The sequence below is a fragment of the Emys orbicularis genome, chromosome 12 (assembly GCF_028017835.1).
Source record: "Emys orbicularis isolate rEmyOrb1 chromosome 12, rEmyOrb1.hap1, whole genome shotgun sequence".
Lineage (NCBI taxonomy): Eukaryota > Metazoa > Chordata > Testudines > Emydidae > Emys > Emys orbicularis.
The window spans coordinates 4,811,496-4,838,596 of NC_088694.1; the positions used below are offsets into that span (position 1 = coordinate 4,811,496).

A 27,101-nucleotide genomic window follows, 5' to 3' on the forward strand; every position below is an offset into this window, starting at 1 on the left:
CCAGCCACCCATGCCGGTCCGTTCTCAGCCTGGCTCTCCGGTGACTGCTGGGGCTTGTAGTCCTCGCCTCGCCCGAAGAGCGTGGGGAAAAGGGCCAACTTGGACTACAAATCCCACAATGCCCCGCGGAGGGGGCGGGGACCTTGCCGGCGCACTGCCCTCTGGCGGGCTGTAGTCCCACCGAGTCGCCCCGCCGCGGGAGGCTGTGCGAAAGAACTACGAGTCCCATCGTGCCCCGCGCTCCGCAGGGCTGGAGATCGGGGAGGAGGGGGGGCGGGCGGACTGCGGACACCGGGGTGAGTGAGTGCATCGGCAGCCCCCCCGCTTCGGCCCCGCCGCGTCCCCCTGCTGCGGGGAGCGGAGCCATGGGCGGGGAGGAGGAGATCGTGCGCATCGCCAAGCGGCTGGACAAGATGGTGTCCAAGAAAAGCGCGGTGAGTCCGGTGGGCGGGGAGACCCAGGGGTGCCCCCAGCTCCCGCCCCGGAGCGCCCGCGCCCCACCCCCCAGCGCCTTCCGTGCCCCCCTCTGCTCCCTGGGGTGCCCCCGTGGAGCGCCCCACTTCTCTCCTCAGCTCCCGGGGTCCCCCCGGAGCGCCCGCCCCCGCGCCCCGCCCCCCAGCGCCTTCCGTGCCCCCCTCTGCTCCCTGGGGTGCCCCCGTGGAGCGCCCCTCTTCCCCCTCAGCTCCCGGGGTCCCCCCCAGAGCGCCCCTCTTCCCTCCTCAGCTCCCGGGGTCCCCCCCAGAGCGCCTCTCTTTCCTCCTCAGCTCCCTGCTCCTGATGTGGCCCCCCCACAGCACCCCTCTTCCCTCTTCAGCTCCTGGGGTCCCCCCAGAGTGCCCCACTTCCCTCCTCAGCGCCCCGCCCCCAGCACCTTCTGTGCCCCCTCTTCTCCCTGGAGTTCCCCCTTGTAGTGCCCCATTTCCCTCCTCAGCTCCCGGGTTCTCCCCCCCCCAGAGTGCCCCTCTTCCCTCCTCAGCGCCCTGCCACCGGGGTGCCCCCTCCCTGAAGAGAGCCCCACCAGCACTTCAGTCGTGTCCCCCGGGGTGTGCCCCCTCCCAGGCCGTGCCCTCCCCCATGAGAGCTCCCCTGTCTCCCATTGTGTAGCTCCCCTCAGAATGTGCCCACAGGGGTGCCCCCCACTGTCCCTGGTTATCCCCTTCTCTCCTGAGTGTACCTCCATCCCTCTCATGACCTGGTGTGTGACACCCCCTTCCCCCCCCCCATGCCCCTCTCCTTACAGCCCTACCCTGGGGTGTCCCTGTCCCCTTCTGAGCCCTTGGGTCCCCTCTCCCTGCTGCCTTCATGGAGCGTTCCCCACACACCCCCTCCTTTGTTTTCAGTTATGTCCCCACTACTGCACCCCCCCGGTATCTCCCCAGAACACCTAGTATTCCCCAACACAGCCCCCCAAAGCCTGCTGCTGCCCCCAGTGCGTTATCCCATACAGCCCCCTATCTCCTGCTGTCCCCCTCTATATGTGTGCCCATATCAACCCTTCACCTACGGTCAAGTGGATCTAGCTCCAGTGCCCTCATGTTCCCTATCAATAAGGCCCTACCAAATTCACGGTCATGAAAAATGCACCACGGACCATGAAATCTGGTCTCCCCCCATGAAGTCTGGTCTTTTGTGCACTTTTACCCTATACTATACAGATTTCAAAGGAAAGATCAGGATTTCTCAAATTGGGAGTCCTGACCCAAAAGGGAGTTGCAGGGGGGTAGCAAGGTTATTTTAGGGGGGGGATCGTGGTATTACCACCCTTACTTCTGCGCTGCTGTCTTCAGAGCTGGGTGGCCAGAGAGTGGCGGTCCTGACTGAGGGCCCAGCTCTGCAGGCAGCAGCGCAGAAGTAAGGGTGGCAATACCATACCAGGCCGTCCTTACTTCTCCCCTGCTGCAGGAGATGGCTCTGCCTTCAGAGCTGGGCCCCCGGCCAGCAGCCACCACTCTCCAGCTGCCCAGCTCTGAAGGCACCCCGCCTCCTGCAGCAGCGCAAAAGTACTGCAACCCCCCCTACAATAACCTTGCAAACCCCCCCCCCCAACTCCTTTTCAGGTCAGGATCCCTACAATTACAACACCATGAAATTTCAGATTGAAATAGCTGAGATCATGACATTTACAATTTTTAAAATCCTATGACCGTGACATTGACTAAAATGGACTGTGAATTTGGTAGGGCCCTACCTATCAACCATCTTGCAGCAAAGCATTGTAATTCTGGGTTAGCCATCTGCAGCACTGTGGTAGGCGAGCCACCTGTTGCTTTCTGCTCCAGCCCTGTTAGCCCCCCTCCTTGGTGCTTTCCTTGCGGAAATGCATGGTGGGCCCTCATCTACGCCTTTCTGCCCCTATAGTCCCCTCACCAGTGCCCTGCCGGAAAGCACATGCATACAGGGAACCCTCCTTTGCCTTTTGGTGGCCTTATCATTTACCATCAGACCTCCGCAGAAAAGCATGATGAGTCAGGGGGAGCCCCTCTTGCTGTCCCCAAATCCTTCCCTCAGCTCCCTTGTCCCTTCCCATTGCAATTTCGCTGACTCCTGCAGCCCCCTCCCACCAGTATACTTGCAGCCACCATCACTTCCTCTCAGCCCCCTGCAGTACAGGGAAGGGTAGACCTTGCAGCCCCCTCAGCCCTCTGAGGTCTCCATTATTTCCTATCACTTGGTCATCACTGCCTTGCCTCAGAAGGGGAACACCATCACCTCCCCTTGCTTCCCCATCCTATTCCGCTGTAGTAGTGAGAGAAGGAGGAAGCTCCCATCATCTCTCTGTAGCCAGAGGTGTGAAGAGCTCCCTTCTTCCTCTCAAATGACCAGAGAAGAGGGGAAGCGCGCCCATTGTCTCCTCCTAGTATTACAGGAAGATTTTAGCTGTCTCCTATCTACTTCTGGATCCCAATTGCCTCCCAACCTAGAAAGCTTTGGTGGGAGAACACATAATCTTCACAGCTGAGAGAATTCCTTCATTTCCTTTCTCCCCCCAGCTCCTCCTGCATCTCCTTCCTGGGGACTGATCCTTTCTTGCTTCCTCCTCACCTAGCAGTTCTTCCCAACTTCTGTGATTGCCCTAGTTCTCTCATTTCAGTCCCCAACTTCCTTCCTCAGGGGTGGATCCATGTCTCCTCTTAACCTTCCCTTTATACAATAGCTATTTCTCCAATCTTCTTCCCCTGGACTGCCCCCCAATATGCTTTCTCTGCCATGCAGGCCTGCTCCCCAGTACTCTTCTTCCTCCCTAATTCTCTTCTATCCCTTCACTATGAAGATAAAATGACAATCTCTGCTTTCCCCTAAAATCACATCACTGAAGAGGTCCTCAGCCTCAAAGTGGTGGGGTGTTCTTCAGAAAAGGAAGCATGAAAGGATCATTATTGTTGAATTGGCTTCCAAGTGTCAGTGATTAGCAAGGAGAAGCAATGTCTTGAGTGATTTGACCTAGTTGGCATTGGAGTGTAAGGTAACGGACTGTCCAGTTGGTAGTTTAACAGGTGGGTCACTATATCTTGTGATTTTTGGCTACTAAACCATGTGCAATACATGAACCAGCATCCAAACCTTTGGTTACTGCAGTCATGGTCCTTTGCCACTGGATCCTCATTTTGGGTACTGGTGCCCCACTCTGCCCCCACCTTGTCAAATGAGGAAGTTAACTTTAACACACACTGGTCCCAGAGTGGTCCCAATCCTGCTTTCACTAAAGTAAATGGCAAAACTTCCTTTGAGGGGAACAGTAATTGGGCCATTACTGTAAAGGCTGGATTTATTTGACTCTCGATCTTGGAATGTCAGAAAGAAATTTGGCAAGTCATTCATTCATTCATTCTGGGTAAGTTGCTGTAAGGCTCCTGAGGGAGTGAATTGCCTGTGTGTGTGCATATTGAAATCTTCAACTTCACTTTGATTGAGCTCTCACAGCCTGTGTCCTGCAGGATGATGCTGGCAGCTGGATCTCTTCCTGAGATGAATCGGAAACAGCCTTTCTGCATGGAGGGGGAGGGATCTGAAGCTGAAATGTCTGTCAGTTCAGGCTGCTTCACACCACTGCAATTATAGTCTCTGTAGGTTTTGTGTTCCAAATGGGCCTGGAGTGGTTAGTATTTTAAATGAGCTGTTAAATGTGAACATTAGAAGGCCTTGTCGGTTAGGAGAAGAGAGGAAGAAACGGCAGTCTGAATGGAGGCTGACAGAGTCCAGGCTCTAGTTTTCACGGAGAGTACTGCAGAAGGGAGGATTTGCTGACATCTGTCCAGAGTTTACAATTGTACCTGATATTTTAAAATGTACACATGGTGTAGTTAAGGCCATGCAGCAATTGAGTTTTCTGGATACAATGAAGCAGATGGATGAACATTTTACATACCATATTCCAGGTGACCTCCCTAACTTCCTTGCTTCTTATCAATTTTGATACAGTGGTCAAAGCTTTTCTAAAGAGCAGTGGGTGGACATCCTGAGTACTTTTGCAAAGCAAGTTTTCCTTCTAGCCACAAATCCTACCAGGGACACAATGCCAGCAGCTGTCTACTACCATAGGCAAAATAACCACTACCCCCAGGGGTGATTGTGAAGTGCTCTGAGAGCCTCTGATGCAATACCTTGGCAAAGGTATCCGCATCATCAACCAGGTCACCTAAAATGGTGATTTGCTAATAGGATTATTCCTAAAGGAAAAATGTTGTGGGAGGGTAGTTTTTTAGGTGTCAGTTCTTGTCTGAGGTGCATTGTTTAGGAGTTCTAATTAAACTATCTGGATAAGGATAATAGTTAACTGTGTAAGTAGTAGGCACAATAGAAATGTGCTGTGTGCCAGGACAGATCTGTTACATAACAATGCTTCTCTGTCTTGCTTGGTTCCCATACCTTAGCTAAGGCCTCCTTATCTACTGTAATTTCAGGAATATAATGAGGATTGTTTCTAGTGTCATCTAAAATATTAGCCCCAAGATTGGTTGGTTGGCTCCCTCATGTTCTAGGAACAATTGTTGCTTTGTTGGCCCGTGCAAGTTGAGTTTAAGTAGCTGTTCTTTCTTAGATGATATGGAAGAAGTGGCCCATAATAACTTTTTTTTTTTAGTAACTAGTAGATTTTTTCCCCCCTCCACCCTTCTTTCACAGGATGGTGCAATGGATTTGCTGAAGGAACTGAAAAGTATGCCTATCACTCTGGACCTGTTACAGGTAAATCATGCAACTAACGCAAGGAAAACTAAAATCCAGATGTAGGTGGAATAAATGCTGATTTTTTTTGGAATGAGATTAAGACAGTCTCCCCTGCCATTTGTTCCCTCCTCTCAGAAACATCAAACAAAGCTATGCAATGTTGTATTTATAAAGCCTCACCAACAGAGGTGCTTAGGGTATCAGAACAAATTCAAAATTCCATTTGTAAACATGAAGTGAAAAGACCACGCTTTTCAAAACCAATGGAGGGATCGGAATAAAGAAGGGGAAAATAGATTGGGAAAGCAGCAAATGTGAGGCCAGCAGCAACCATATTTTTTAAAAAGCTTTTGTAAAACTACTAACAAAAAAGAGCATCAAGGTATGTTTTAAGTGGTGAGACAGAGACTGAAGCAGAGCTCGAGGGGAAACACAACCTAGGGCCCACCAAACTGATGAAGTTGATGGAGCCCATAAAAGTTGGGGGGCATGTTCCATCGGGATGAGATTCTTGGGAAAACTCTCGGGGGAGGAGGGGCAACTCCAATCTGGTTTTTAGAACTAAGTTAAATAGTTAATAAAAGTTAAGGGCTTTAGTAATATGCTGAAACTTAAAAACACTCCTTACGGGCTTTGGTTACAATTAAGGTGCTGAACATCCTTTTAAAAGAAAATCCTGTTAGAAGAGTGGTTGTGGTTTAAAGGCTTGCAGTATCGTGCGTTACAGCTAGGCATCTGTTTATAATTTTGGCCCTGTTTTTAAATTTCTAGGACTCTCTGAGGGATTTTCTTTCAAATCCTGTTCAGTTTTGAGTAATATATATATATATATATTGCTTCTAGTTGGTTAGGAAGGGGAAAAGGTGTCATGGGAGATGGAGTCCTCCAAGAGAGAGCCATATGCTATGTAAGCCAGATATTCAAGACTCAACTTGTTGGTAGCTGCTGTTCTGTAGAAGCATCAAGCAGCTGGCTCTGTCTCCAGGGTTTTGTACACCTTGGTCAATGCTGCTGTGTCTTGTGGTGGAGACCTGTTTTTCTCTAATTTTAGTGCCATTGGCTAAGTAGTCAGTTCTTGAGTGGTTCACTTCTTGAATGTTGATTTGCAGTCCACCCGGATTGGGATGTCGGTGAATGCACTGAGGAAGCAGAGCACTGATGAGGAAGTGATATCGCTTGCCAAATCACTTATCAAGTCCTGGAAAAAGCTTCTAGGTAAGAGAATAAGCAGGGTTTGTTGGATTCAGTTTACCAAATAGCCAACTCTAGCATCTAACATCTAACATCTGTTAGTCTTAAAGGTGCCACAGGACTCTCTGTTGCTTCTAGCTGCTTTGCTATCCTGTAGGCTGTGTTACTCCTACAAGCTTCTGTCTGCATCAATAGAGATAGGAAGTTCTAGCAGGCCACAGAACTTAGAACCTTAAAATTAGACTTCTCATCTGGAGGGTTTCAAGTACTACACAGTGAATTCCATTTAATAACGTTGAGTTTCTATTTTAAAAGAAAATGCTGCCTGCAGAAGAAGTGGAATTAAGGGCCAGGACTGCATGTAGTTAATGTGCACTTGCCCAGGCTTGCGAGGTTTGAAATAAGAATAGTTAGCGTGCCAGTGATAGTAATACACTGGTCTTATGTATAAAGTTCTCCATTTGCTGACTGAGGTGCTCGGGATGTGCTGCGATTTAAAGTAAATGCAATATTAACATATCAGTAAACTAGCACAACAGATAAAAAGCCAACTAGTGTAACATTGTCAGAAACCTGCTAGAAAACATTTCCAGTTGTGATGGGTTGAAGAGTGAGGTCTTATTTAAAATCTTATTGCTTGACTATACTTCCCGGAATGGGATATTGTCATGCTTAATGAGCAAATGTTCCTAAAGCTCTTTGAAGACGGTACTTTGCACAAGGGTAGCCCTTTGCTTGCTCAAAAGCATTAACCCATTCAGCCCCCTTTCAAAGTAGCTAATTAGTATGGTCCTCATTTTTTCCAAAAGTCAGTCAACTTGTCTAAGATTACTTAGTGAGTCGTTAGCAGGCAGGGATTAGAGCTCAGGAGTTTCTCTCCCACTTCTGTGTTCATTCCTCTAGACCACCTTGGAAATAAACCAACCTTTCCTGTGGAATTTCCAAGAATAAATGGAAATACTCCACCTGCGTACTAATAAAGACACTTTATAGGGCTTATGGCGCCACTGAATTTTTTTTTTCTGATTACAGACCATGAAATCCTAAACCCTTTTAATTTCAAATCAGAAGCGAGGACATGTCTTGAGTGGGTTATTTGTGTCATTGGTAACTGATGTAATTGTCTTTAGCATAAAGCATGCTTCTGAGCCTATGGCAGTACCTGTGTGTGAAGCTCAGGGTAGAGTGTCCTTTCATCAAAACTAACAAGTCTGTCTGAGTCAGTAGAAACAAATATCTTCTATATTTAATACCATCGGGTTGTTCAAGGTGTATGTGACATGAACTGCTAGTTCCAGTCTGCATCTCAAAGAAACCTCCTACAAATAACTTGGCAAAGAAGCCAAAGATTAAATGGGTATTGGAGACTGAACTATTTTTTCCTCCAATCTGCTGCCGGGGCTGGTCCTTCTACGTCAGGGTGGATACATAATGGTGGGACCATGAGGGGAAGCCTTCACTGCCTATTCCTGGCCTGTATCTGATCTGCGTTTAACCAGAACTTCTGTCTCCAGGACTGCGAAGCCATCACCTTCCAACAGCACTGAACTAACTGGAAAAGAAATACACTTCTTAAAAGAATAAATTGTATCCCTAGCCTTCCAAACACCTACCTTGAGAGAGGGGCTGGCCCCCATAGGCACTTTTGAAAATTGGATTGGGTTTAAGTCCCATTTTCAAAAGTGATTTTTGAAAATTTTACTCAGTCTGTACATTCAGCAGCTGGGGCCTCACTAGAAAAGAAACTTTGGCTGGGGTAGGTCTTCCCTCATGAAGAAGCTAATCTCAGGGAATGAAGGATGGGTTCTTTCACACTGGCTAGCTAGGGAAAGGTTTGTGGTACGTTTGCCAGTTGCTTGACTCCTTGCCACTCAAAGGCAAGTAGAAAGATTACCATGGGTGCATTGCAAAGTACTTTAGGCTGTATAGACCTATTCCTCCATGCTGCTCTTCTGGAGCTAGTAACTTGCCTCTGACCAAATATCTGGGCTCTTAACCATCCTTTGTGCTCTGCTTAGTGTAGTCAGGACTGTGGTGTGAAGATCAACCCTGAACCCTCTGTAGTATCTGAGTGTTTGTTTTTTCCCTCTTCTCACTGGGTGCAGATGCTTCGGAGGACAAAAGTGAGGAGAAGAAGAGGAATTCTTCCTTGTCGGCATCCTCCTCAAAGGAGAGCGGTGACTCGAGAGACCAAAGGTAACGCTTCCCTTTAGCCCAAGATGATGCTGTTGTACATGTTGTTCCGTCACTTGGGGCTTTCTGTGTTAACATTTGATCTTTAACGTGTCTATTGGGCTGTGCAATTGGTCTGCTCAAATGTCTCATTCTGCTCAGACCTGCCAGGAGTCCAGCCTAGCCAGCAAAGGTGACAGGCTGCCTGTAGATCCGTGTGGTGTTCTATAATAAAGAGAAACTACAACTGTAATGGAAGAATAAACATCTACAAAATACAGTGGCTTTAGTGAGTTTTTTTGCTTTCTGTTCTACATGATTTGTTTTACCTTCACGTTTCCATTTCCTTCTGTTCATGCTGGTTTCTTTCTCTGTTAATAAAACATTCCTTTGGGTTGGATTTTGTTTGTGTTGCATTTTTATATTTTTTCCCTTGCTTGTTGTAAACCCTCGGAGTCCTTTAGAAGGGCTGTGACTACGCTCAGCTTTAGCCTTCTGTGCTGATGCCTGGGAGCCAAGTATTCACAGATGATCCTAGCAGGAGCCTCACCCCCCTCTCCTCCCTGCACAATGAGCTCCCCTCCACCAGCGGTGGAAGAAGTCCACCCGCCCTGCAGTCGGCATCTAGCTGGTCTGCTGCTGACTTACCCCTCTTTATGGAGTGGGTACTCCGCAGCCTATTCCCCATCTGGCAAGTGTAGTTAGAACAGTCAGCAAGGGGAAGTGGGGCCCGGGTGGAGGGCAGGGAGGTTATGAGGTGGGACCAGCTTCACCAGAGTCCCAGCTGTGCCTCCCAGAAGCAAGAGACTGATCCTTCCTTTTAGCCAGAGTGCTCCCAAGAATCCCGCGCGGACTCCAGGAACCTGGCCATTTCATAAGGTGTAAAACACCTGTGCATTAGTCACTTTCTTAAGGATTAATATTAAGAATGTAAGAATGGCCACACTGGGTCAGACCAATGGTCCATCTAGCCCAGTATCCTGCCTTCCGACAGTGGCTTGTGCCAGATGCTTCAGAAGGAATGAACAACAGGGCAATTTCGAATAATCCACCCCCTGTTGTCCAGTCCTAGCTTCTGGCACTAAGAAGTTTAGGGACACCCAGAGCATGGGGTTCCATCCCTGACCATCTTGGCTAATAACCATATTCTAGTGTCTGTTTATTGGTAACTCTCTGGTTTATGAGTTTTCCCATGCTCATTAAAGTCCGTCCCTGCGTATGCCAGTCAGTCAGTCCCTATCTGACTAGCCTCTTTACCATGTCTCCTTTTTGTTTCAGAACTGTCACATGACTACTGCTGCAGCTTAGTTCTTTTCAAACCCCTGTACCTTTGTGCAGGGCTGGTACAGTGAAAGTTACTGACACGATGGCTGAGCTGCAGCAGTTTAACTTGCTACATAAATCTCCTCCTCCACTTTTGTGTATAAACTGGAACGAAACGTTCCAGAAGATCATGATTTGGCATGTGCCTTGCCATGTTTTTAATAGCAATGGATCCCTCTGGTTTGAGGCCATAAGCCCAGCTGCAATGCAGTGTAAAATTGGAGCAGGGACCGTCTCTTGTTCTGTGTGTGTTCAGTGCCTAGCACAATGAGATCCTGGTCCATGACTGGCGTTTCTAGGTGCTAATTCTACAAATAACATTAATCTGGAATCTCCCAGCTGAAGTTTTCCCTTTGCATTGTGCAAAGACCAGGATTTCTCTGGGACGGAGATGGCAGGGCTTCATGTGTTTTCAGTGAAAGGTGTGCTTTTGTAAGCTGGGAGAGGAGGGGTGTGAGCACAGGATTGGGACCCAGGAATGCCTGCCGTCTAAATCCTGCTTCTGACACTGGATCCTTCTGTGCCCTTGGGCAAGAGTCTTCAATTCTTACCCCCATTTCTCAATCTGTAAATAGAGAACGATACTTGCCAGCCATATAGGAATCTGGTGAATCTGAGTTCATTTGTGTCGGCAAAGGGGAAAGTATTATGTTTGTGCTAGGCTGATGGTATACTAGAGTCAGGAAATAACACCTCAGAGAAACCTCTGGCTTGGCCTCTAATAGACTTTCCTCAGGAAATTCTTGTGAGTCTGAAGTAAAGGGGTTTTCCTGGCACATTGCGCAGAGTTCCTCAGCTGCCCCCAAAGCACCTGGGAGAGTGAGTAGGGGGGAGAATTGTGTGAGTAAAACAAACCCAGTCTGCTAGGACACTCGCAGTTTGGAGGAAGTGGCCTGGAGTTGTCGTTGCCCGAATAACACACCAGTTCTGGTCATGGAGGCAGAAATATGGTGCTACCGGCTTTTTCAGCAGCCAAGGACCAGTGGATTACCCGTCAGTCCCACCAAACTTTGTCCTCCACTAGTAAGGCTCTAAGAGCCACTGCACGGCTACTACTTCTTTTTCATTTCAAAGTGCGGTGCAGACATTAAACCTCCAACACCCCTGTCAGGTAGAAGTACCCTCTCCCTTTAACAGGGGGAAACTGAGGCAGAAGTTAGGTGTTAGAGATATTTAGCTCCTGTCTCCCAGCCCGTAGCCAGTCCCATATATCATGCTGTCTCGTTACAGAGAGAAGAGCATATGTTCCTCTGATGGTACAAAAGAGCCTCCCAATGCTTCCTGACAAACTCAGAGAGCTTATTGGCCAAGAATTGCCCCGGTGTCTCTGTGAAGGACAGGCTGAGACTAAATTAGTCAGACGGTATGGCTGATCTCTGGGCGATGAGTGCACTCCTATGCTGGTTTGATGAGGCTGCTATCAAAGCAGTAGAGAGGCCAGCCAGTGTTGAAATGTACTTACTTCAGCCATGGAGTCTGACAGATTTTGACTGGGCCTTTACCCTTGTGTCAGTGAAGAAATTTGGGATACTTCTTGGCCCATAACTTTTCTCAATTCCGCGGTGCAGATGGGAAATTTCTTTTGCAGTGACTAGGGAATTAACATCAGTACAGCTGTATCCAGAGCGTCTCAGCCTCCAATGTGGAGGTGGAGCTTGTTCTGGTAGGCGAGATATTTACGTGATACACTAGTATATGGTATCCCTTATAAAATTATATCCCGCAGTTCTGTATTGTTATGGTTCAAAGCACTGTATCTCACTACTGGATGGTGTAGTATTGTGGACTATTACTACAGTATTTTTTAATAGGTTGCGTATAGAATGTCTTCATCTCTGGCAGCACTGTGGTTTCTTTTTTTGCCAGAACTCTCATCAGGCCACTTATTGGGAGTGTCTGGATTTGTTGCATGTCAGTGTATTACTTTTATGGCAATTTCCTTTCCACTGCAGTCCAAATTCTATTATGAGTCCGGCCATCACACGTGTCACCCTTTTGTTCTTGGGTCACTTCTTTTGTAATGCAGAGGACTTTTTATTCTCCTCTTGGGTAAAGCGTACAGCCTTATTCCCATGTTTGACAGGAGCAGTATGAACCCCCAGGATTTCCTGAAGCAAAGCTGCTCTTTGTGGTGAGGGTTCTTATTTGCCAACTATTGTAATGACAGACAAACCTCCTCTTACACAGACTTTGTAAGTGTGGTCTGGACTGCTGTGAAATCTGTTTTGTTTGATCCAAGAGCAATCAGCTGAGGTTGTTCTCAGGCTTGCTATGGTTTTAAACTGCAGGAGTGAGGAAAAGCTTGTTCTGCTTCCCTGCTGGTCCACTGGACTACTGCCTACTCTCAGTGCTTCAATTACCTCTCATTCTACTGCACAAGCAGGCAGCTGCTCTCCAGGGTTTTGGGGTTACTTTGAGCTATAACCTTCCTGGGGCAGGCCTAGGTGACTTCTGTTCCTGAGGTAGAACTGCACTTAGACACACAACACCTACTGAGGTTTGTAGGGCAGAATATCAAATTCTCTTTGAGGTTGGCAACGACTTTTTGTACACACGTCCACAAATGAGTCTTTCAAAGCTTTGGTGGATGGTTGCTTCTTGGGCTGTTGAATTCTACCAAAGCCACAAGCTCATGTAACAGCTTCTAGGTATGGCAGGCTTTGCACATTTCCCTGGATGAGTTTTTCTTGGTCTGTTTAAAGCATCAATTGCTATAGGCCCCATTTGCATGTGTGCAATCACGTGTGCACTCAAGAGTTGACAGGAATGGTATGTGCAAACCGCACTGAAAATCCACAGGTACTCCGCACCTTTCAACCATCAGGCCACTTTTCCTTAGTTCCCTAAATATTGATTTAGGAATCGAATTTTCGGCATCCAGATTTGATGTTTTAGCTCTTAAAGCACCTGGAGTTTATTTTACTCCTTTTTAAAGATGTTTAATTAGCACAGATGTGATAGTTGATGGAAGCAGAGTCCTAGAATGGAGATTTTGCTTTGGGATACTTTTGTGGCTCAATGTTTCTGTCAGGCTGAGACAAAGGACTTGTAAATTTCGCCCAACAAAAGCACCAGTCTCATTGCGAAGCATCTTAGAGCCCCATGTGATCCACAGAAATATACATGGCTGAATGTATGTGTAGTCTGTACAGAGAGGCATAAATTCATATTTACTGCAGTAATTGGTGGTACTTGTTCCCTTTGAAACAGCAGCTGTTTACTGGCAAACCACCATCTCTTGCAATCCTAAGCTGAGTACACACATCTCTTGCAAGTGACGCTGTATGTACTCAGCTTAGTGACGTTAGTTTTTTAGTCTACATTTAGCCTACGTTTTCAGAAAAATGCACACGCAAATTCACTTGTGCTGATAACCTGTTGTACATCTCCGTGATTATTTGGGCCATTGTAAATCTGGCCCAAAGCCTTACATTTTCACAAAAATAGGCCCTGCAGACCCCCTTTGCACATTCAATTACTATAAAGATGTTTAGACAGCTGAAGCTGCAGATGAACCCCTAATGGATTTTGCAAAAATGCCTAAACCAGTTCCCATTGAAAAAGCTCAATGGGCGTTAGATGCCTAAAAGCCTTTGAGGACCTGGACCTAAAGTCTTTTGTTCAGCCCCTGAACAACTGCCAGGGTTCAAGCTCCCTACACGTCACTGTGCCCTAACCCGTATAACATTGCCCTGCAGGGAGCACCAGGAGGCCTGAGCCGGTAGTTCAGCTTCCATTCCCATTTCGTCCTTGGCTACGTTGCTGTCCGTGCCCGCAGGGTGCCATTTGGGGTAGGGTTTTTAAAAGTGGGATTGGTACGTCTGGAACTAGAGTCAAACCACTTCCTCCTCTCATGTAGCAATGGACAGCTTAAGATGTTTGGGCGCTGATATGCTGGGCCGGGTTGGAACTAGCCCTACTGAACTATTCCAGTATCAATGCCTTGAGCTGTCCAAGTCCCATTGTTGAACAGCAGTGGTAGCAGCTTCACGATTAGAGGATAAACACACAAGGTTTTAGGACAGCTTCATTGCCTTGCGAGTAAACCAGCAGACCTAGTATAGTAGAGTGGGGTCTGTTTCGGTGGCTATAAATGTCAACTCTAAGGGAGTCATTCTCTCCCTCTTCCATCGAATGGACAGAAAATGGGTCGGGTTCTCTGCGGCCCCCCACAGGTGGGGAGCTGGTTATAGATCCCTGATTATGTGCCCCTGCCCCGAAAGGTTAAACAGCTGGATATGGTCCCTAGGGATCAGATATCAGCAGAGGCTAGCTGGAGTGCATGGGCTTTGGCCACTCCCCCTCTCTGCTGCTGCCATGTCCTCTGCCGTGGGGGCTGTGGGAAGGGAGGCATAAGAGCTGGGGGAAACCTCAGCAGCAGGCCTATGGTTTCTGCTCCCTTTGTGGTGCCTGAATGTGCAAGGAGAGCAGAAGAGGACAGAGAACCTGTCTGTATACGTGGGGGACCAAATATCCTGCGAGGTTGAGCATGCGATACAGAGGCTTTCATCTAGTTGAAGTTCAGCCTAGGTCAGGAGGAGCTGACCATATTACCCTCTTGTTAAGTGGCCTAGAGCAGTGCTTCTCAAAGCCCGCCCGCCGCTTGTTCAGGGAAAGCCCCTGGCGGGCCGGGCCGGTTTGTTTACCTGCCGCGTCCGCAGGTTCGGCTGATTGCGGCTCCCACTGGCCGCAGTTCGCCGTCCCAAGCCAACGGGCGCTGTGGGAAGCAGCGTGAGCCGAGGGATGTGCTGCTCGCCCTTCCCGCAGCCCCCATTGGCCTGGAGCGGCGAACCGCGGCCAGTGGGAGCCACGATCGGCTGAACCTGCGGATGCGGCAGGTAAACAAACCGGCCCGCCAGGGGCTTTCCTTGAACAAACGGCGGACTGGCTTTGAGAAGCACTGGCCTAGAGGGAGTGAGTAGGTGTTTTCAGGCTGTTTCCTAGTGGTGGTTTGTCCACATTACACTCGCTCTTGTTAGCAGCTCAGTTGGTCAGGGCTGATCCTGAGTGAACGGACCCTCACCTGCCCTTTCAGCCCGAGTAGTGGGCCTTCCCGCCGCAGGGTTAAGCTATGTGGCTAGAGAAGCTCGCACTGTTACTGTCTGGGCTGTGCCTGCTCTGTGAATACACAGAGGACTCCAGTCTCCAGGACTGTCAAACCAGCCGTAAGTGCATCTGTAAATAAAAACTGTGAACACTAGGGGGCCTGACTTTAGAAACCCTGTGTGCAAATGACTGTGCCTGCACATGAAAATGACCGTGAGTCACCATTACAGGTGCAGTTAGTCAGTTAGCGTGTTAATTCACAGCTGTTGTCCATGCTCCCAACGCCTCAAATGATTCCAAGTTAGAAGCGTCGATGTCTCTCTCCTAACCAGTGTGCTCTAAGGAAAGGTTCAGGGTGGGGGGTGCTCTGGTTGCATGACCCATTGTGATTTAATACTACAGTACAGACAAAGCCCAGGTCTCTCACCAGCTACTTCTCATTAACTGCTGACCTTTTCTACAGGTCTTACAGCTATATTTCAACTCAAATCCATAGGACTTGTTTGAACTGTTTTGATGGCAGGAGTTGCTGCATTGAAGAGATGAGGCTTTACATAGAAACCAAAGAGGTTAGAATCTGTGCTGAGAGAAACTGCCATGGGACAGAGAGGGGGTTCTCTGCCTTTATCCTACCTTTGGATAGTCCTCTCGGTCAGGGCCAGGCTTCCTGGGGTCAGAAACAGGGAACGTCTTCAGCTGGATTGTAGTAATCTTCATTGAAAACCCCCTCACCAGTAGGAAATTTGCTAAGCAGTGCGCCATTACCAATGCTCAGAAATCAAGTCACGCTAATTGTGGGTAGGAGGGAACTGAGTGGGGGCTGGAGATGTAGAATTCAGACCCCTCTACCTCTAGGCAGGAAGTGAGACTGCAGCACGAAAGGACTGCTCCCCCGTATGGGGGTTTTTTGGTGACTGGGTCCACATAGTCATGGATCCCGTTACTTCTTTCCTGGTCTACTTCCTAATAGTCCTTCGTGTTGGCCTCCCATTGCTGTGTCCAGGGGGCGTAGAGGCCCTGCTGCATCCCTCAAGAGGCCCCATATACAGCCCTACCACAGTGCAGATATGGGGTGAAGGGCCTTTATCTGATCTTCCTCTCTGGCCTGCATTTCGCTCTAGAAGATTTAATTTCAACCACTTGGCTCAGCCGAGAGCCTTGTTTTCCATACAGTGATTTTGGTCATGAGACCATAGCCCTGGTGAAAGGTGTGGGCCTGCCAGCCCTGGAGACTAAAGACTTCTATCCCTGGAGAATCTGCAGCGCGCTCAGTGGCTGAGCAAGCTTCCCCTTGTTACCCTGGGGGCATGAGTCTCCATGGCCCATTTGCTTCTGGGGCTCTCTGATAAACCTCCCTCCCAGGGTGCTAGTTAGAGGAGCAGTTTCTGCTGTGGTCACTTAGGAAGTGGACTGCGATCACCCGACTCCTTCAGCAAATACCAGTTTCACGGGGGGAGCAGAAGGGGTGATGTTTACATTTATTGCATTTTGAAGGGGGTGAATAAGGGCATAATTTGGGTTAAGTGCTGCACAGAATGGTAAAGTACTGGGGTATGATGGACCAGCTCACTAGAATGGCTAGACATTCCTGACCCTAGCATTTCACATATGGTGGGAGTTCATGGTGTGGAATGGACCATCCTTGATCTTGTTGCATTTTAAGAATGTGCAGAGGAGCACATGGTGTTTATTTGAACAAACTCCTTTATTTGACTAGATATTCTGATTGTTCGCTGAAGTGCTTCGCAATGCATTGTGTGGTGCGTATAGTGCTTCAAATAAAAAAGTCTCTTTTTTTCTTTTCTTTGTTACACTAAGGAAGTGAAATACAAAAACACTCCAGGAATAAAAACATCGACCCTACTCCCACAATCCTAGCCCAGGCACCTTCGCTCCACCCCAGTTCTAACAGAATTCACTCCCAAGAGCAAAATTAATTTTAAACTCCCCACAAAGGGGGCATCTGTGAAAAGAGTCGGGCAATCCTTGAGGATCCCATCATCACTAACTGGCATTAACATCACTGGGAGTTTTGCCTGAGTAAGGCTCTTCCTTGGGTCTCGGCATGTCATTCCAGGAGGTTCCACGTTCCAGGGAGCTCTTTCTTGGAGTTGTAAATTCCTGTATGGCTGTGTGCCAAAGTACCAGCGCCAAACACCCCAGGCCCCATGTTGGCAGGTAACAGAAAGTCAAAACCCAAGCATGGAGTATTGGCAGTGTCCAATAGCTGTGTAATAGCCCTTCTCATTCACCTCCAAGGGTATGACCGTTTCCTTTTGGTTCAGTGGAGTAAATCAGTTTGCATAAACAATATCATAGAATCATAGGACTGGAAGGGACCTCGAGAAGTCATCTAGTCCAGTCCCCTGCACTCATGGCAGGACTAAGTATTATCTAGACCATTCCTGGCAGGTGTTTGTCTAACCTGCTCTTAAAAATCTTCAATGATGGAGATTCCACAACCTCCCTAGGCAATTTATTCCACTGCTTAACCACCCTGACAGTTAGGAAGTTTTTCCTAATGTCAACCTAAACCCCCCTTGCTGCAATTTAAGCCCATTACTTCTTGTCTTATCCTCAGAGCTTAAGAAAAACAATTTTTCTTCCTCCTCGTAACAACCTTTTACATACTTGAAAACTGTTATCATGTCCCCTCTCAGTCTTCTCTTTTCTAGACTAAACAAACCCAATTTTTTCAATCTTCCCTCATAGGTCGTGTTTTCTAGACCTTTAATCATGTTTGTTGCTCTTCTCTGGACTCTCTCCAATTTGTCCACATCTTTCCTGAACTGTGGCACCCAGAACTGGACACAATACTCCAGTTGAGGCCTAATCAGCGCAGAGTAGAGTGGAAGAATTACTTCTCATGTCTTGCTTACAATACTCCTGCGAATACATCCCAGAATGATGTACACTTTTTTTGCAACAGCTTTACACTGTTGACTCTCATTTAGCTTGTGATCCACTATGACCCCCAGATCCCTTTCCGCAGTACTCCTTCCTAGGCAGCCATTGCACACATTTGTATGTGTGCAACTGATTGTTCCTTCCTAACTGAAGTACTTCGCATTTGTCCTTACTGAATTTCATCCTATTTGCTTCAGACAATTTCTCCAGTTTGTCCAGATCATTTTGAATTTTAATCCTATCCTCCAAAGCACTTGCAACTCCTCCCAGCTTGGTATCATCCTCAAACTTTATAAGTGTACTCTCTATGCCATTATCTAAATCACTGATGAAGATATTGAACAGAACTGGACCCAGAACTAATCCCTGCGGGACCCCACTCGTTATGTCCTTCCAGCATGACTGTGAACCACTGATAACTACTCTCTGGGAATGGTTTTCCAACCAGTTTTGCACCCACCTTATAGTAGTTCCATCTAGGTTGCATTTGCCTAGTTTGTTTATGAGAAGATCATGTGAGACAGTATCAAAAGCTTTACTAAAGTCAAGATATACCACATCTACTGCTTCTCCCCTATCCACAAGGCTTGTTACCCTGTCAAAGAAAGCTATCAGGTTGGTTTGACACAATTTGTTCTTGACAAATCCATGCTGTTTATCACCTTATTATTTTCTAGATGTTTGCAAATTGATTGCTTAATTATTTGCACCCTTATCTTTCCAGGTACAGAAGTTAAGCTGACTGGTCTGTAATTCCCCAGGTTGTCCTTATTTCCCTTTTTATAGATGGGCACTAGATTTGCCCTTTTCCAGTCTTCTGGAATCTCTCCAGCTATAGTTTCAGGTTTCATTGATAGGTTATAAGGACTTGTCAGCATCCACATGTGTGCAGAGCCACCCCAGCTCCTAGGAGCCCTGTGTTCGTATCCAGGGATAGCCCTATTGGTTGGCATATTGTCATCCTTGTGAATTTGGGGGGTGGCTATTGGCCAAAGTCTTTGCTCTGCTTTTTCCTGATTGGTTTTACGTCGTCGTAATGAACAGGATACGTGACCACGTTGCCGCTGCGCCCCGCGCTGCTCTCAGTGACCTGAACCGAATCATTCTGAGAGGTGAAGTTTCTCTTTTAGCTCCAACAAAAGGCAGGACCCGCCGAAGACTCCAACCACGCCGAAAATCACCACCTTTCCGCCGGTGCCCGTCACCTGCGACGCTGTCCGCAACAAATGCAGAGAAATGCTGACTTCTGCTCTGCAGACCGACAGTAAGTAGGGCAATGGGCTCCACTGGGCTGGCTGCAAAGTCCCACAGAGGCCCCTTTGCCATGCATTCCTCCTGAGCGTCAGAACCGTCTGTGCGTAGAGGCCAGTGCTGCGGTAGGGAGGAGTTCCAAGCACAAACAAGAGGACCGGAGCCCTTAATCCCCTGGCCAAAGCTTATTTCACCCAGGGGATTTGGGGATCGACCTCTCTGTGCCGTAGAAGGGATGAGAGTAGGGGTGGCCAACTTCTACCTGACACTTCTGCTGGGAGTATTCTGCTGGGCGTCTGGTTGGGATGACCTCAAGCCAGGGGAGTCCCATAGGCATTGGGTTCACTCCCCATCGCCCGGTCTTGTGTGATTGCTTTAAAACTCAGCTGACATCCCCATTTCCCCGCTGGGAGAAAGCAGAGCTGGAACGCAGTGGGCTGGATATGTTAGTAACCACACTGCTGCCAGTAGTGTTCTGCGGCTAGGACTGGACTCTTAGGGAACGCAGCTATTAGAACGGATCCTCTTGAAGGTCGTACATCTCTAACGGCTTGGGCTGAAGTTTGTCCCTCAGTTACCCATGTGCTGCCCCGGTTGAAGTCAATGGGAGCTGTGGGTGCTCGGCCCCTCGGAAAAGCAGTCCCTGAGTGTCCCACATTGGGCCCCTAACACTTGGGATGTCCAAAAGGAGAGGTCGCCTTTGAAAATGAGGGCCTGGCTCTGCATGAACGTGGAATGACGGAGCGTAAATGACAGATGGAGAAATGCACAAGTCACAAAGCTTTGCTCAAATCGCTCCTGTATGTCTCACATGCCAGAGAGTGTTAATTGCAAGAGTTTCATTGTATCATCCCCTCACCCCATCCCTTGTCTGCTTCAAGGAAGCCCAACCCGTGGCTGTCCATCCCCTTCCTGCTCATCGGTCATTTGCCATGTCCAGGCTCCAGCCACACAATCATTACATCACTCAGGCTGTTCCTTATACAGTAAAGGTTGTTTACTGGATTTCATTAGCTCTTTGCTCCAATTAGAGCAAGTAGGAAGCGGGGGGAGATAAGGGTGTAGGTGGAGGGAGGTTGCAGGTCATTTGGCCAAGAATAAGTAAAGTGAAGGCCTGATTCTGATTACACCAGCTGTACTGCTGTGTAACTCCATGGATCGGAGTGGAGTTATCGCCAGGTTACACCAATGTGAGATCCGAATCAGGCCCTGTGTATTCATGTTTAGGCTAAGTTATAAGTTCCTGGTATCGTGTGGGTTACTGGCAAACAATGCGTATTACTGCACCGGGGTGCCAAACATTGCTTTAGCTCTGGCCACCCCATTGGAGTCAGTGGAGCACCAGAGGGCGAAAGTCAGCTGGGGTTGTCTGTTTTTGTCATTGTATTTTAAAATGTGTCCAGGGATGCCGAGGCACTGCCTGCGATCAAGGGAACGTGAGAGTCGAGATAGGCAGAGAGCTCGGTATTGGTCCCCAGGGTCTCCCTCGGTGTTCGAAAGGGATCAGTAATTGTGCTCGTTGTTCTTTTACAGATGACTACGTTGCCATTGGTGCTGACTGTGAGCACCTCTCTGCCCAGATTGAAGAATATATCCTTGTGCTATTGAGGGTTCCCTGAGCAGCACCCCCGGGGGGGCGAGACATTAACAGGCCAGCAGGACAATAGGGGCGAATGGCGTTGTTTGTGCAGAGGTCTCGCTCAGCCTGGGCTCTGGGCTGGGTCGCAGCGTTGTTCTATAGTCGCAGAGCTGCAGGGTAAAGGTGAAGCCCCTGGATGGATTTGTGGTCGACTCAGAACTGACCCCCTCGCTGGCGTGATTGTGCATGGCCGCCTGTTTGTACTGCCCTGATTGCCCCATCCTCCTGTGCAACAGACGTTCCCTGGCAACTTCCCCACACTTACCTCCTTGATGGCTCTCATTGCCACCAGGCCGTGGGGCAGGGGCCAGGCAAGATGTAGCAGTTGGTGTCAGGTAGCCTGCTGATTTCAGAGATGGAGTGCCAGCAGTGGGTGGGTGGGTGTTAGTTACATGCTGTTAGTGTAGGGTTGCACAGCTTTCTAGCCACTCTAATAGATAACAGCATGTGGAGGTACTTGAGGACAGTGGAAATTAGAGATTAATTCCACCACGCTGCCATTCCAGCGCTGGGGGGAAGTCATTCATTAGAAGGGAATTAGCTGCAGCACTGGGACCTCTCCCCTCCTCCCTGTCCTAAACTGGCTTTGGGGGAACCCCTTTGCAATTATTTCTGGGGAGGGTGGCAGCTCAGGACTGGTCCCGGCCCACATTTGACAGCTCCTGCTGGGCGAGCAGGGAAGGAGCCCCCATGTCTCCCAGTATTAATCCCTGGCCTTTACAAGTGCTTGAGTTCAGTTAAATTAAACAAAACCTTGGCCTGGCGAGTATATGTGACCTGCTGGTCAATGCGTGGGCCTGGGAGACCTGATTCCAGCTTCTACTCACAGCTCTGTCACTGACTTGCTGTATGCCGCTGGGCCTGTCACTTCGCCCCCTCAGTGCCTGTGTCCTCATCTGTCCACTGGCTGCAGCGACACCCCTACCTCACAGGGGACTGAGGCGAAATTCCTTAATGCTTGGAAAGTGCTTTGAGATCTGTGGATCCGAGCAACGGGAGGTGTAGGCTGACCAGATAGCAAGTGTGAAAAATCGTGATGGGGGTAATAGGAGCCTATATAAGAAAAAGCCCCAAATATTGGGACTATCCCGATAAAATCGGGACATGTGGTCACCCTAGGTAGGTGGCAGGGCTAATTATTCCCCTGGTAGCTCCTTAACTGTCCTCGTACGTATATACCAAGACGTCAAGAACACCGACATGAAGTACAAAAACCGCGTGAGGAGCCGCATCTCCAACCTGAAGGACTCCAAAAACCCTGAGCTGAGAAAGAACGTGTTGTGTGGAGCAATCACCCCGGAGCAGATCGCAGTGATGACCTCAGAGGTGAGGAGAGGGGGAGGCAGGGAAACCTTCATAGGCATTATTCGTAAGGGATAGTGTCCTGTTGATTAACTTCAAGGTAGCAGCCGGTCTGCTCTCAAGATGGCAGCTCTGTTAAGGTTCAGATCAGCAGCAGCCACTGATGTGCATTTCAGGGCCAACCATCTGTGGGGGGGCTTTTTAGTTACTCAAAGGAGTTTGGAGCCAGAGATTAGTCCTGGACAGCTCTGGAAATTGAAGCCCTCTGTGTATCCCCAGAGCATTATAGCACACGCTTCCCTGCACTGGGTCTCAATGCTGGCTGGAGAAAGCACCGCTACAATTAAATGGGCAGCTCTGTACTTGGCCTCTCAGCTGAGAATCCCACACAATGGGGCCAGGGAGTGGTGGGGACATTTGTCTACTGGAAGCTAGACTGAGCATCCCAGTCACTTCCCATTGGTGACACGGGCTGGATTTGAACTGGTAACCTATAGCTGAGAGGCTCTATAGCCCATTATCTGTCCCTTTAGCCATCCGGCCCTGCTGGCTGTGTTCTCACTCTGCTTCAGTGGGACCGGCAGCAGTGTGGTGGGGAAGTTGAGCTGATGTGCCTTTGTTTGTGTCCTAAAGGAAATGGCCAGTAACGAGCTGAAGGAGATCAGGAAAGCCATGACGAAGGAAGCGATCCGGGAGCACCAGATTGCTAGGACGGGAGGGACCCAGACCGACCTCTTCACCTGTGGGAAGTGCAAGAAGAAGAACTGCACTTACACTCAGGTTAGCCACCGTCTTTGCTTATAAAGGGCACCGTCCTGCAAGGTTCTGAGCAATCTCCACTCCGGTCAGACCAGTGGAAGTTGATGATGTTCAGCATCTCCCCAGCTGCCCTTGGCACATCATGGGATTGGGCACTGTCAGGCGGCACGGATCCTGCAGCTCACCAGGAGAACCTCCAGGGCCAGATTTTTCAGGGTTGTTTAGGTCCACAATGTATTTGCAAAATGTGCTCCCTTCATTTGCGTGTGTAGTTACCATGACTGCCAGTTGGGTCACTGCACATGCAGAGCACCGTAATTATCCCGGAGCATGTACTGTGACCTGAGATGTGCAGGTAGTTGCGGTGATTTGACATGCAAGGAAGCACCCAGTTTCACCTGCATGCTTTGAAAATCTGGTTTCTAGAGTTTAGTAAAGTTCCTGTGTCTGACAAGCCTGTTCAGAGGCAGCGCTCACAGGGTTAAATACCAGGATTCCCTATAGGCTTAAATACAAACCAGATTGGTAGTTTGCAGGCAGCAGTGACAGAATATGGCCCTGGCAGACTGTAAAGCCGAAGTTAGGACTAGCCTGTAAAAGAGAATGGTTTGAGTGCTTTTTTATGTTTTCCTCTGAAACCTGTGGCTGGAGGGTTGGGAGATGCAGAGGCAATTTCCTTAGGCACTTGCCTGCACTGAAAGCATGAATGTCATGGATTCTCTCCAGATTTTAGAATGGGAATGGATCAGCTGTGAGCTAGGGTGACCAGATGTCCCGATATTTGGGGGTTTGTCCCTATTACCCCCCCCCCCCCGATTCTTCACACTTGCTGTCTGGTCACCCTAGCTAGAGCACACACAGCGCCACTGGCTTTGGGAACGGACTGCATCAGACTGGTGTTTTCACCACTAAAACGGAAGCCCTTGCTGCTTGGAGGCCCTGCTGCACTAACACTAATCAGTTTCAGTGGGTGTCATGCCAGATGGGGGCAGATTGATCAGTGTTTCTCAAACTGGGGCCACCGCTTGTGTAGGGAAAGCCCCTGGCGGGCCGGGCTGGTTTGTTTACCTGCCCTGTCCACAGGTCCGGCCAATCGCGGCTCCCACTGGCTGCGGTTCGCTACTCCAGGCCAATGGGAGCTGCAGGAAGCGGCGGGGGCCGAGGGACTTACTGGCCGCCGCTTCCCGCAACCCCCATTGGCCTGCAGCGGCGAACCGCGGCCAGTGGGAGCTGCGATTGGCCAGACCTGCTGACGGGGCAGGTAAACAAACCAGCCCGGCCCGCCAGGGGCTTTCCCTACACAAGCGGCGACCCCAGTTTGAGAAACACTGAGATAGATGGACCATCCCTCATGGCAGTAGGTATCAGCCACATAAAGACCATTGGGGACCCATCTGCAGAGTGCTGCCATGGTGATGACCAGAACGAAAATGTCCTCCTTGGACTAGCCCAGCCCCAAGTGTGCCCGAGCCAGGCTAGTGCCAGGCTAGAGCAATGGTGGGCACACTACTGTAGTGTAAAATGGCGTTTTCACAACCATCCTGTCCAGCGCCTGCTGTTGGTAGTCATCCAACACAATGGTGACAATCCCAGTGCCCTGCCTCCATGACAGCTTCCACTGTCCCTGCTGACAGCAGGGACTAGTGCGATGGGAGGACGTGGCTGAAAAGTATCTGGGGTGGAGACACAGCCACAGTGTTCCTTGTACATGTCAGCAACATAGTGTCTCTCCGGGGTCTGCATACTCTTGGAAGGCAGCTGGTGGGCTCCCTTCCACTGTCGGCTGCAGCCTCACGCCGATTGAATGCCCTGCCCGCATTGCTGCCAAACTCAGCTGAGAAGCCATTTCTGTGCCTCCGGGAGGTATCAGGGCTTTGTGCAGGGTAGCCGTGGTAGCACCATTTCCATGCACATTTAGGGAAGGCTCTCAGGCTCCTAGCACTGCGATTTCAGGGCTGTCAGGGTTGGGCTCTCCTGGTCTGTGCCCACGGTACGGGTGTGCTGTGTGAGGCCTGAGTATGGAGGCAGGTACTGAGGGGACGTAAGGCCATCCTGCTTAAAGAACGAAGCATTTTCAGTAGGCTCTGCAGCCCGGACTCAGCGGTGGTGATGGAATGGGAGCCCAGGGAGAGGAGGGCAGTGACTAATCAGACTTATAGGAGTGTGAGGCTCCTTTTCCCTGCTCAGACCGTGCGTGCTGCCCCGGCTCACAGGCTGGGTTCTGACTGATGAACCCAGAGGCTATTTGAGGACTACCAGGGAAAGCCTGTCGTGAATCTCTTTGGAAGGTCCAAATGGGGGCTTTTCCTTCCCATTTCCCTTCTTGTCTCCTTCCCACAGGTGCAGACCCGCAGCTCCGACGAGCCCATGACCACCTTCGTCGTGTGTAACGAGTGTGGGAACCGCTGGAAGGTAGAGCGTGAATGACACTTGTTTGAATGAGGGTGTGAAATTTATGAAGATAGGTGGCGTCGACAGTTGTAGTTTGTCATTTTAGGAATAAATCCTTAGCCCCCTTCCAAGCCCCAACTGACTCTAGCAAATGCTGTCACACCAGGCTAGAGGGAGAGACAGAATGTAACATGTCCAGCGAGTCGGTGGGGATGGGACCAGCACTCAGGACTTCTGCTCTGGTCACTGTTAGGGTGGACTTGACTGCTGGCTGTATAGAGCACAGATCTCCTTCTGGGACACAGCGGGATGATGTCTTTGCAGCCAGTCACTTTGCAGGCCTGGCCAGACGTACGTGCTGGCACTGGTGGAAGGTCAGTGGTGCAGGCGTTCTTAGAACATGGCCCCATTGTCCCGCTAGAGCCCCAGTGAACCAGCACTGCTTTCCATGCCATCGCCGGACACGCAACACTTCTCTGGAGCTCCCCTCCCGCCACACAGCCAATAGAAAGGAGGCAACAGTGACAATTATCCAGGCTTTTAAAGCTCTCTCATTTTTGCCCCTTCGTGCTGTGCCCAGACTTGGATCGGAGCAGAAACCTTAGCTAGCGAGTGAATGGTGAACAGCAACAGCACTGGTGCCTGCCCCCTGATGAGAGTGTGGCACCTCCTAATGCCCAGCTCTCTACCCCTGCTTTATATTAGTCCCCCTCATTCACACAGGGTGGCTCCCTGCCATGGGAGCTGAATGGCGACGCTGGAAGTTAGCGAGATCACCCATCTTTAGACGAGAAGGTTCCCCCTACTCCAGGAGAAGCATGTGCTGCTTGTGCAAGATTCCCCAGCCCCACGAGGAGGGAGACTATCAGCTAGATCCGTGGCCCCGAGTGCTGCCCGCGGCCCTTGTTTGCAACGGGGTTTTCTAATCCAGGTTTAAACTTCAATCTCTTGCAGTTCTGTTGAGACGTCTGTGAGCCCGACGGCAGCAGCCGAACCTGGACAGACCACAACCTATATTCTCTGACTTCTCCAGCCATTGTGTACTGTATCCCAAGTGAGTTTCCTTTGTGTCACACACTAAGTGCATCATCTTGGGGGGAGGCCTGGCTCTCAGGTTGTGCACCTGTGGAGAGGAGCCGCTGTGATTGGAATCCAGGGGGCAGACAGACTGGCAGGAGAGTTCACTCCATGCATTTTGGCTGTATTTTCTCATCCAGATAAGTATTGTCATTTTTTTCATAACAGTATTAAACTTTTTTTTTTTTTTTTTTTTTGCCAGTTTCTGACTTTTATTTGAACTTGCTGCTTGCAGCACTTCGCATTTCCTGCCCAAATGTCATGTGGATTCGGTGGATGGGCACTGCCTGAGATACCATCTGGCCAGAAGCCACACCGCTTACCATAGATCTAGTTAGATACCCTGAAATTTGGTCTTCCTTCTCTGTTGGGCAGTAGGGTTGTGTGTTAGCCCACTGTGCCATCAGAAAAGGGGTCGGCCTTCAAACCTCAGCTGGCCGAATCCTGGCTGTGAAAAATGCCCTGGCCGTTTTCCTGACACTGCAGTTTTCCTTGGGACGCTTCCTAGTCCTAAACATATGACATTTTGTGCTTAATCAGCTCATGAACCAAAAAACCCTGAGCCAAATCTTGCACCCAGATAGGCCACATTGCAGCTGAGTTAATGGAAGCTTTGCTCAGATATCAAGTGCAGGACACGGCTCATTGATGGTATGTAGTGGTGGGGCAGAGCAAGGCCTGGATTCTGATCTCAGGTACCGCTGGAAGTCAGTAGAGTTACTCTGAATTTACAGCAGCATCATTGAGAACAGCGCCTGCGTTAGTACAGATCTAGGGCTTCTGTTTTGGGGGGGTTTGTTAATTTCATTTGGGGGGGGTTATTTTTAGCAATTTTTGAGTTTTATGGAGGTGTCCAAAAATTGGGTTTTTGGGGGGC

At 49.4% G+C, this 27,101-nt stretch overlaps 1 protein-coding gene across 1 annotated transcript; it reads left to right on the plus strand.

Moving 5' to 3' along the window:
• The first annotated feature begins 336 nt into the window (after window positions 1–336).
• TCEA2 (transcription elongation factor A2) lies at window positions 337–26,157 on the plus strand. Its single transcript, XM_065414584.1, has 10 exons — window positions 337–434; window positions 5,122–5,184; window positions 6,276–6,381; window positions 8,463–8,553; window positions 18,936–19,069; window positions 20,590–20,646; window positions 21,867–22,021; window positions 22,631–22,777; window positions 25,097–25,168; window positions 26,102–26,157. The coding sequence occupies exons 1-10, from the start codon at window positions 366–368 to the stop codon at window positions 26,108–26,110; spliced, it is 903 nt and encodes a 300-aa protein (XP_065270656.1). The 5' UTR covers window positions 337–365; the 3' UTR covers window positions 26,111–26,157.
• Window positions 26,158–27,101: the final 944 nt, after the last annotated feature.

Excerpts from the sequence above, each read along its gene's own strand:
- TCEA2 (XM_065414584.1), top strand. The coding sequence starts at position 366 with ATGGGCGGGGAGGAGGAGATCGTGCGCATCGCCAAGCGGCTGGACAAG. Across the intron at positions 6,382-8,462 it reads GTCCTGGAAAAAGCTTCTAG|ATGCTTCGGAGGACAAAAGT; the intron begins GTAAGAGAATAA and ends CACTGGGTGCAG. Across the intron at positions 20,647-21,866 it reads CTCTGCCCAGATTGAAGAAT|GTATATACCAAGACGTCAAG; the intron begins ATATCCTTGTGC and ends CTGTCCTCGTAC.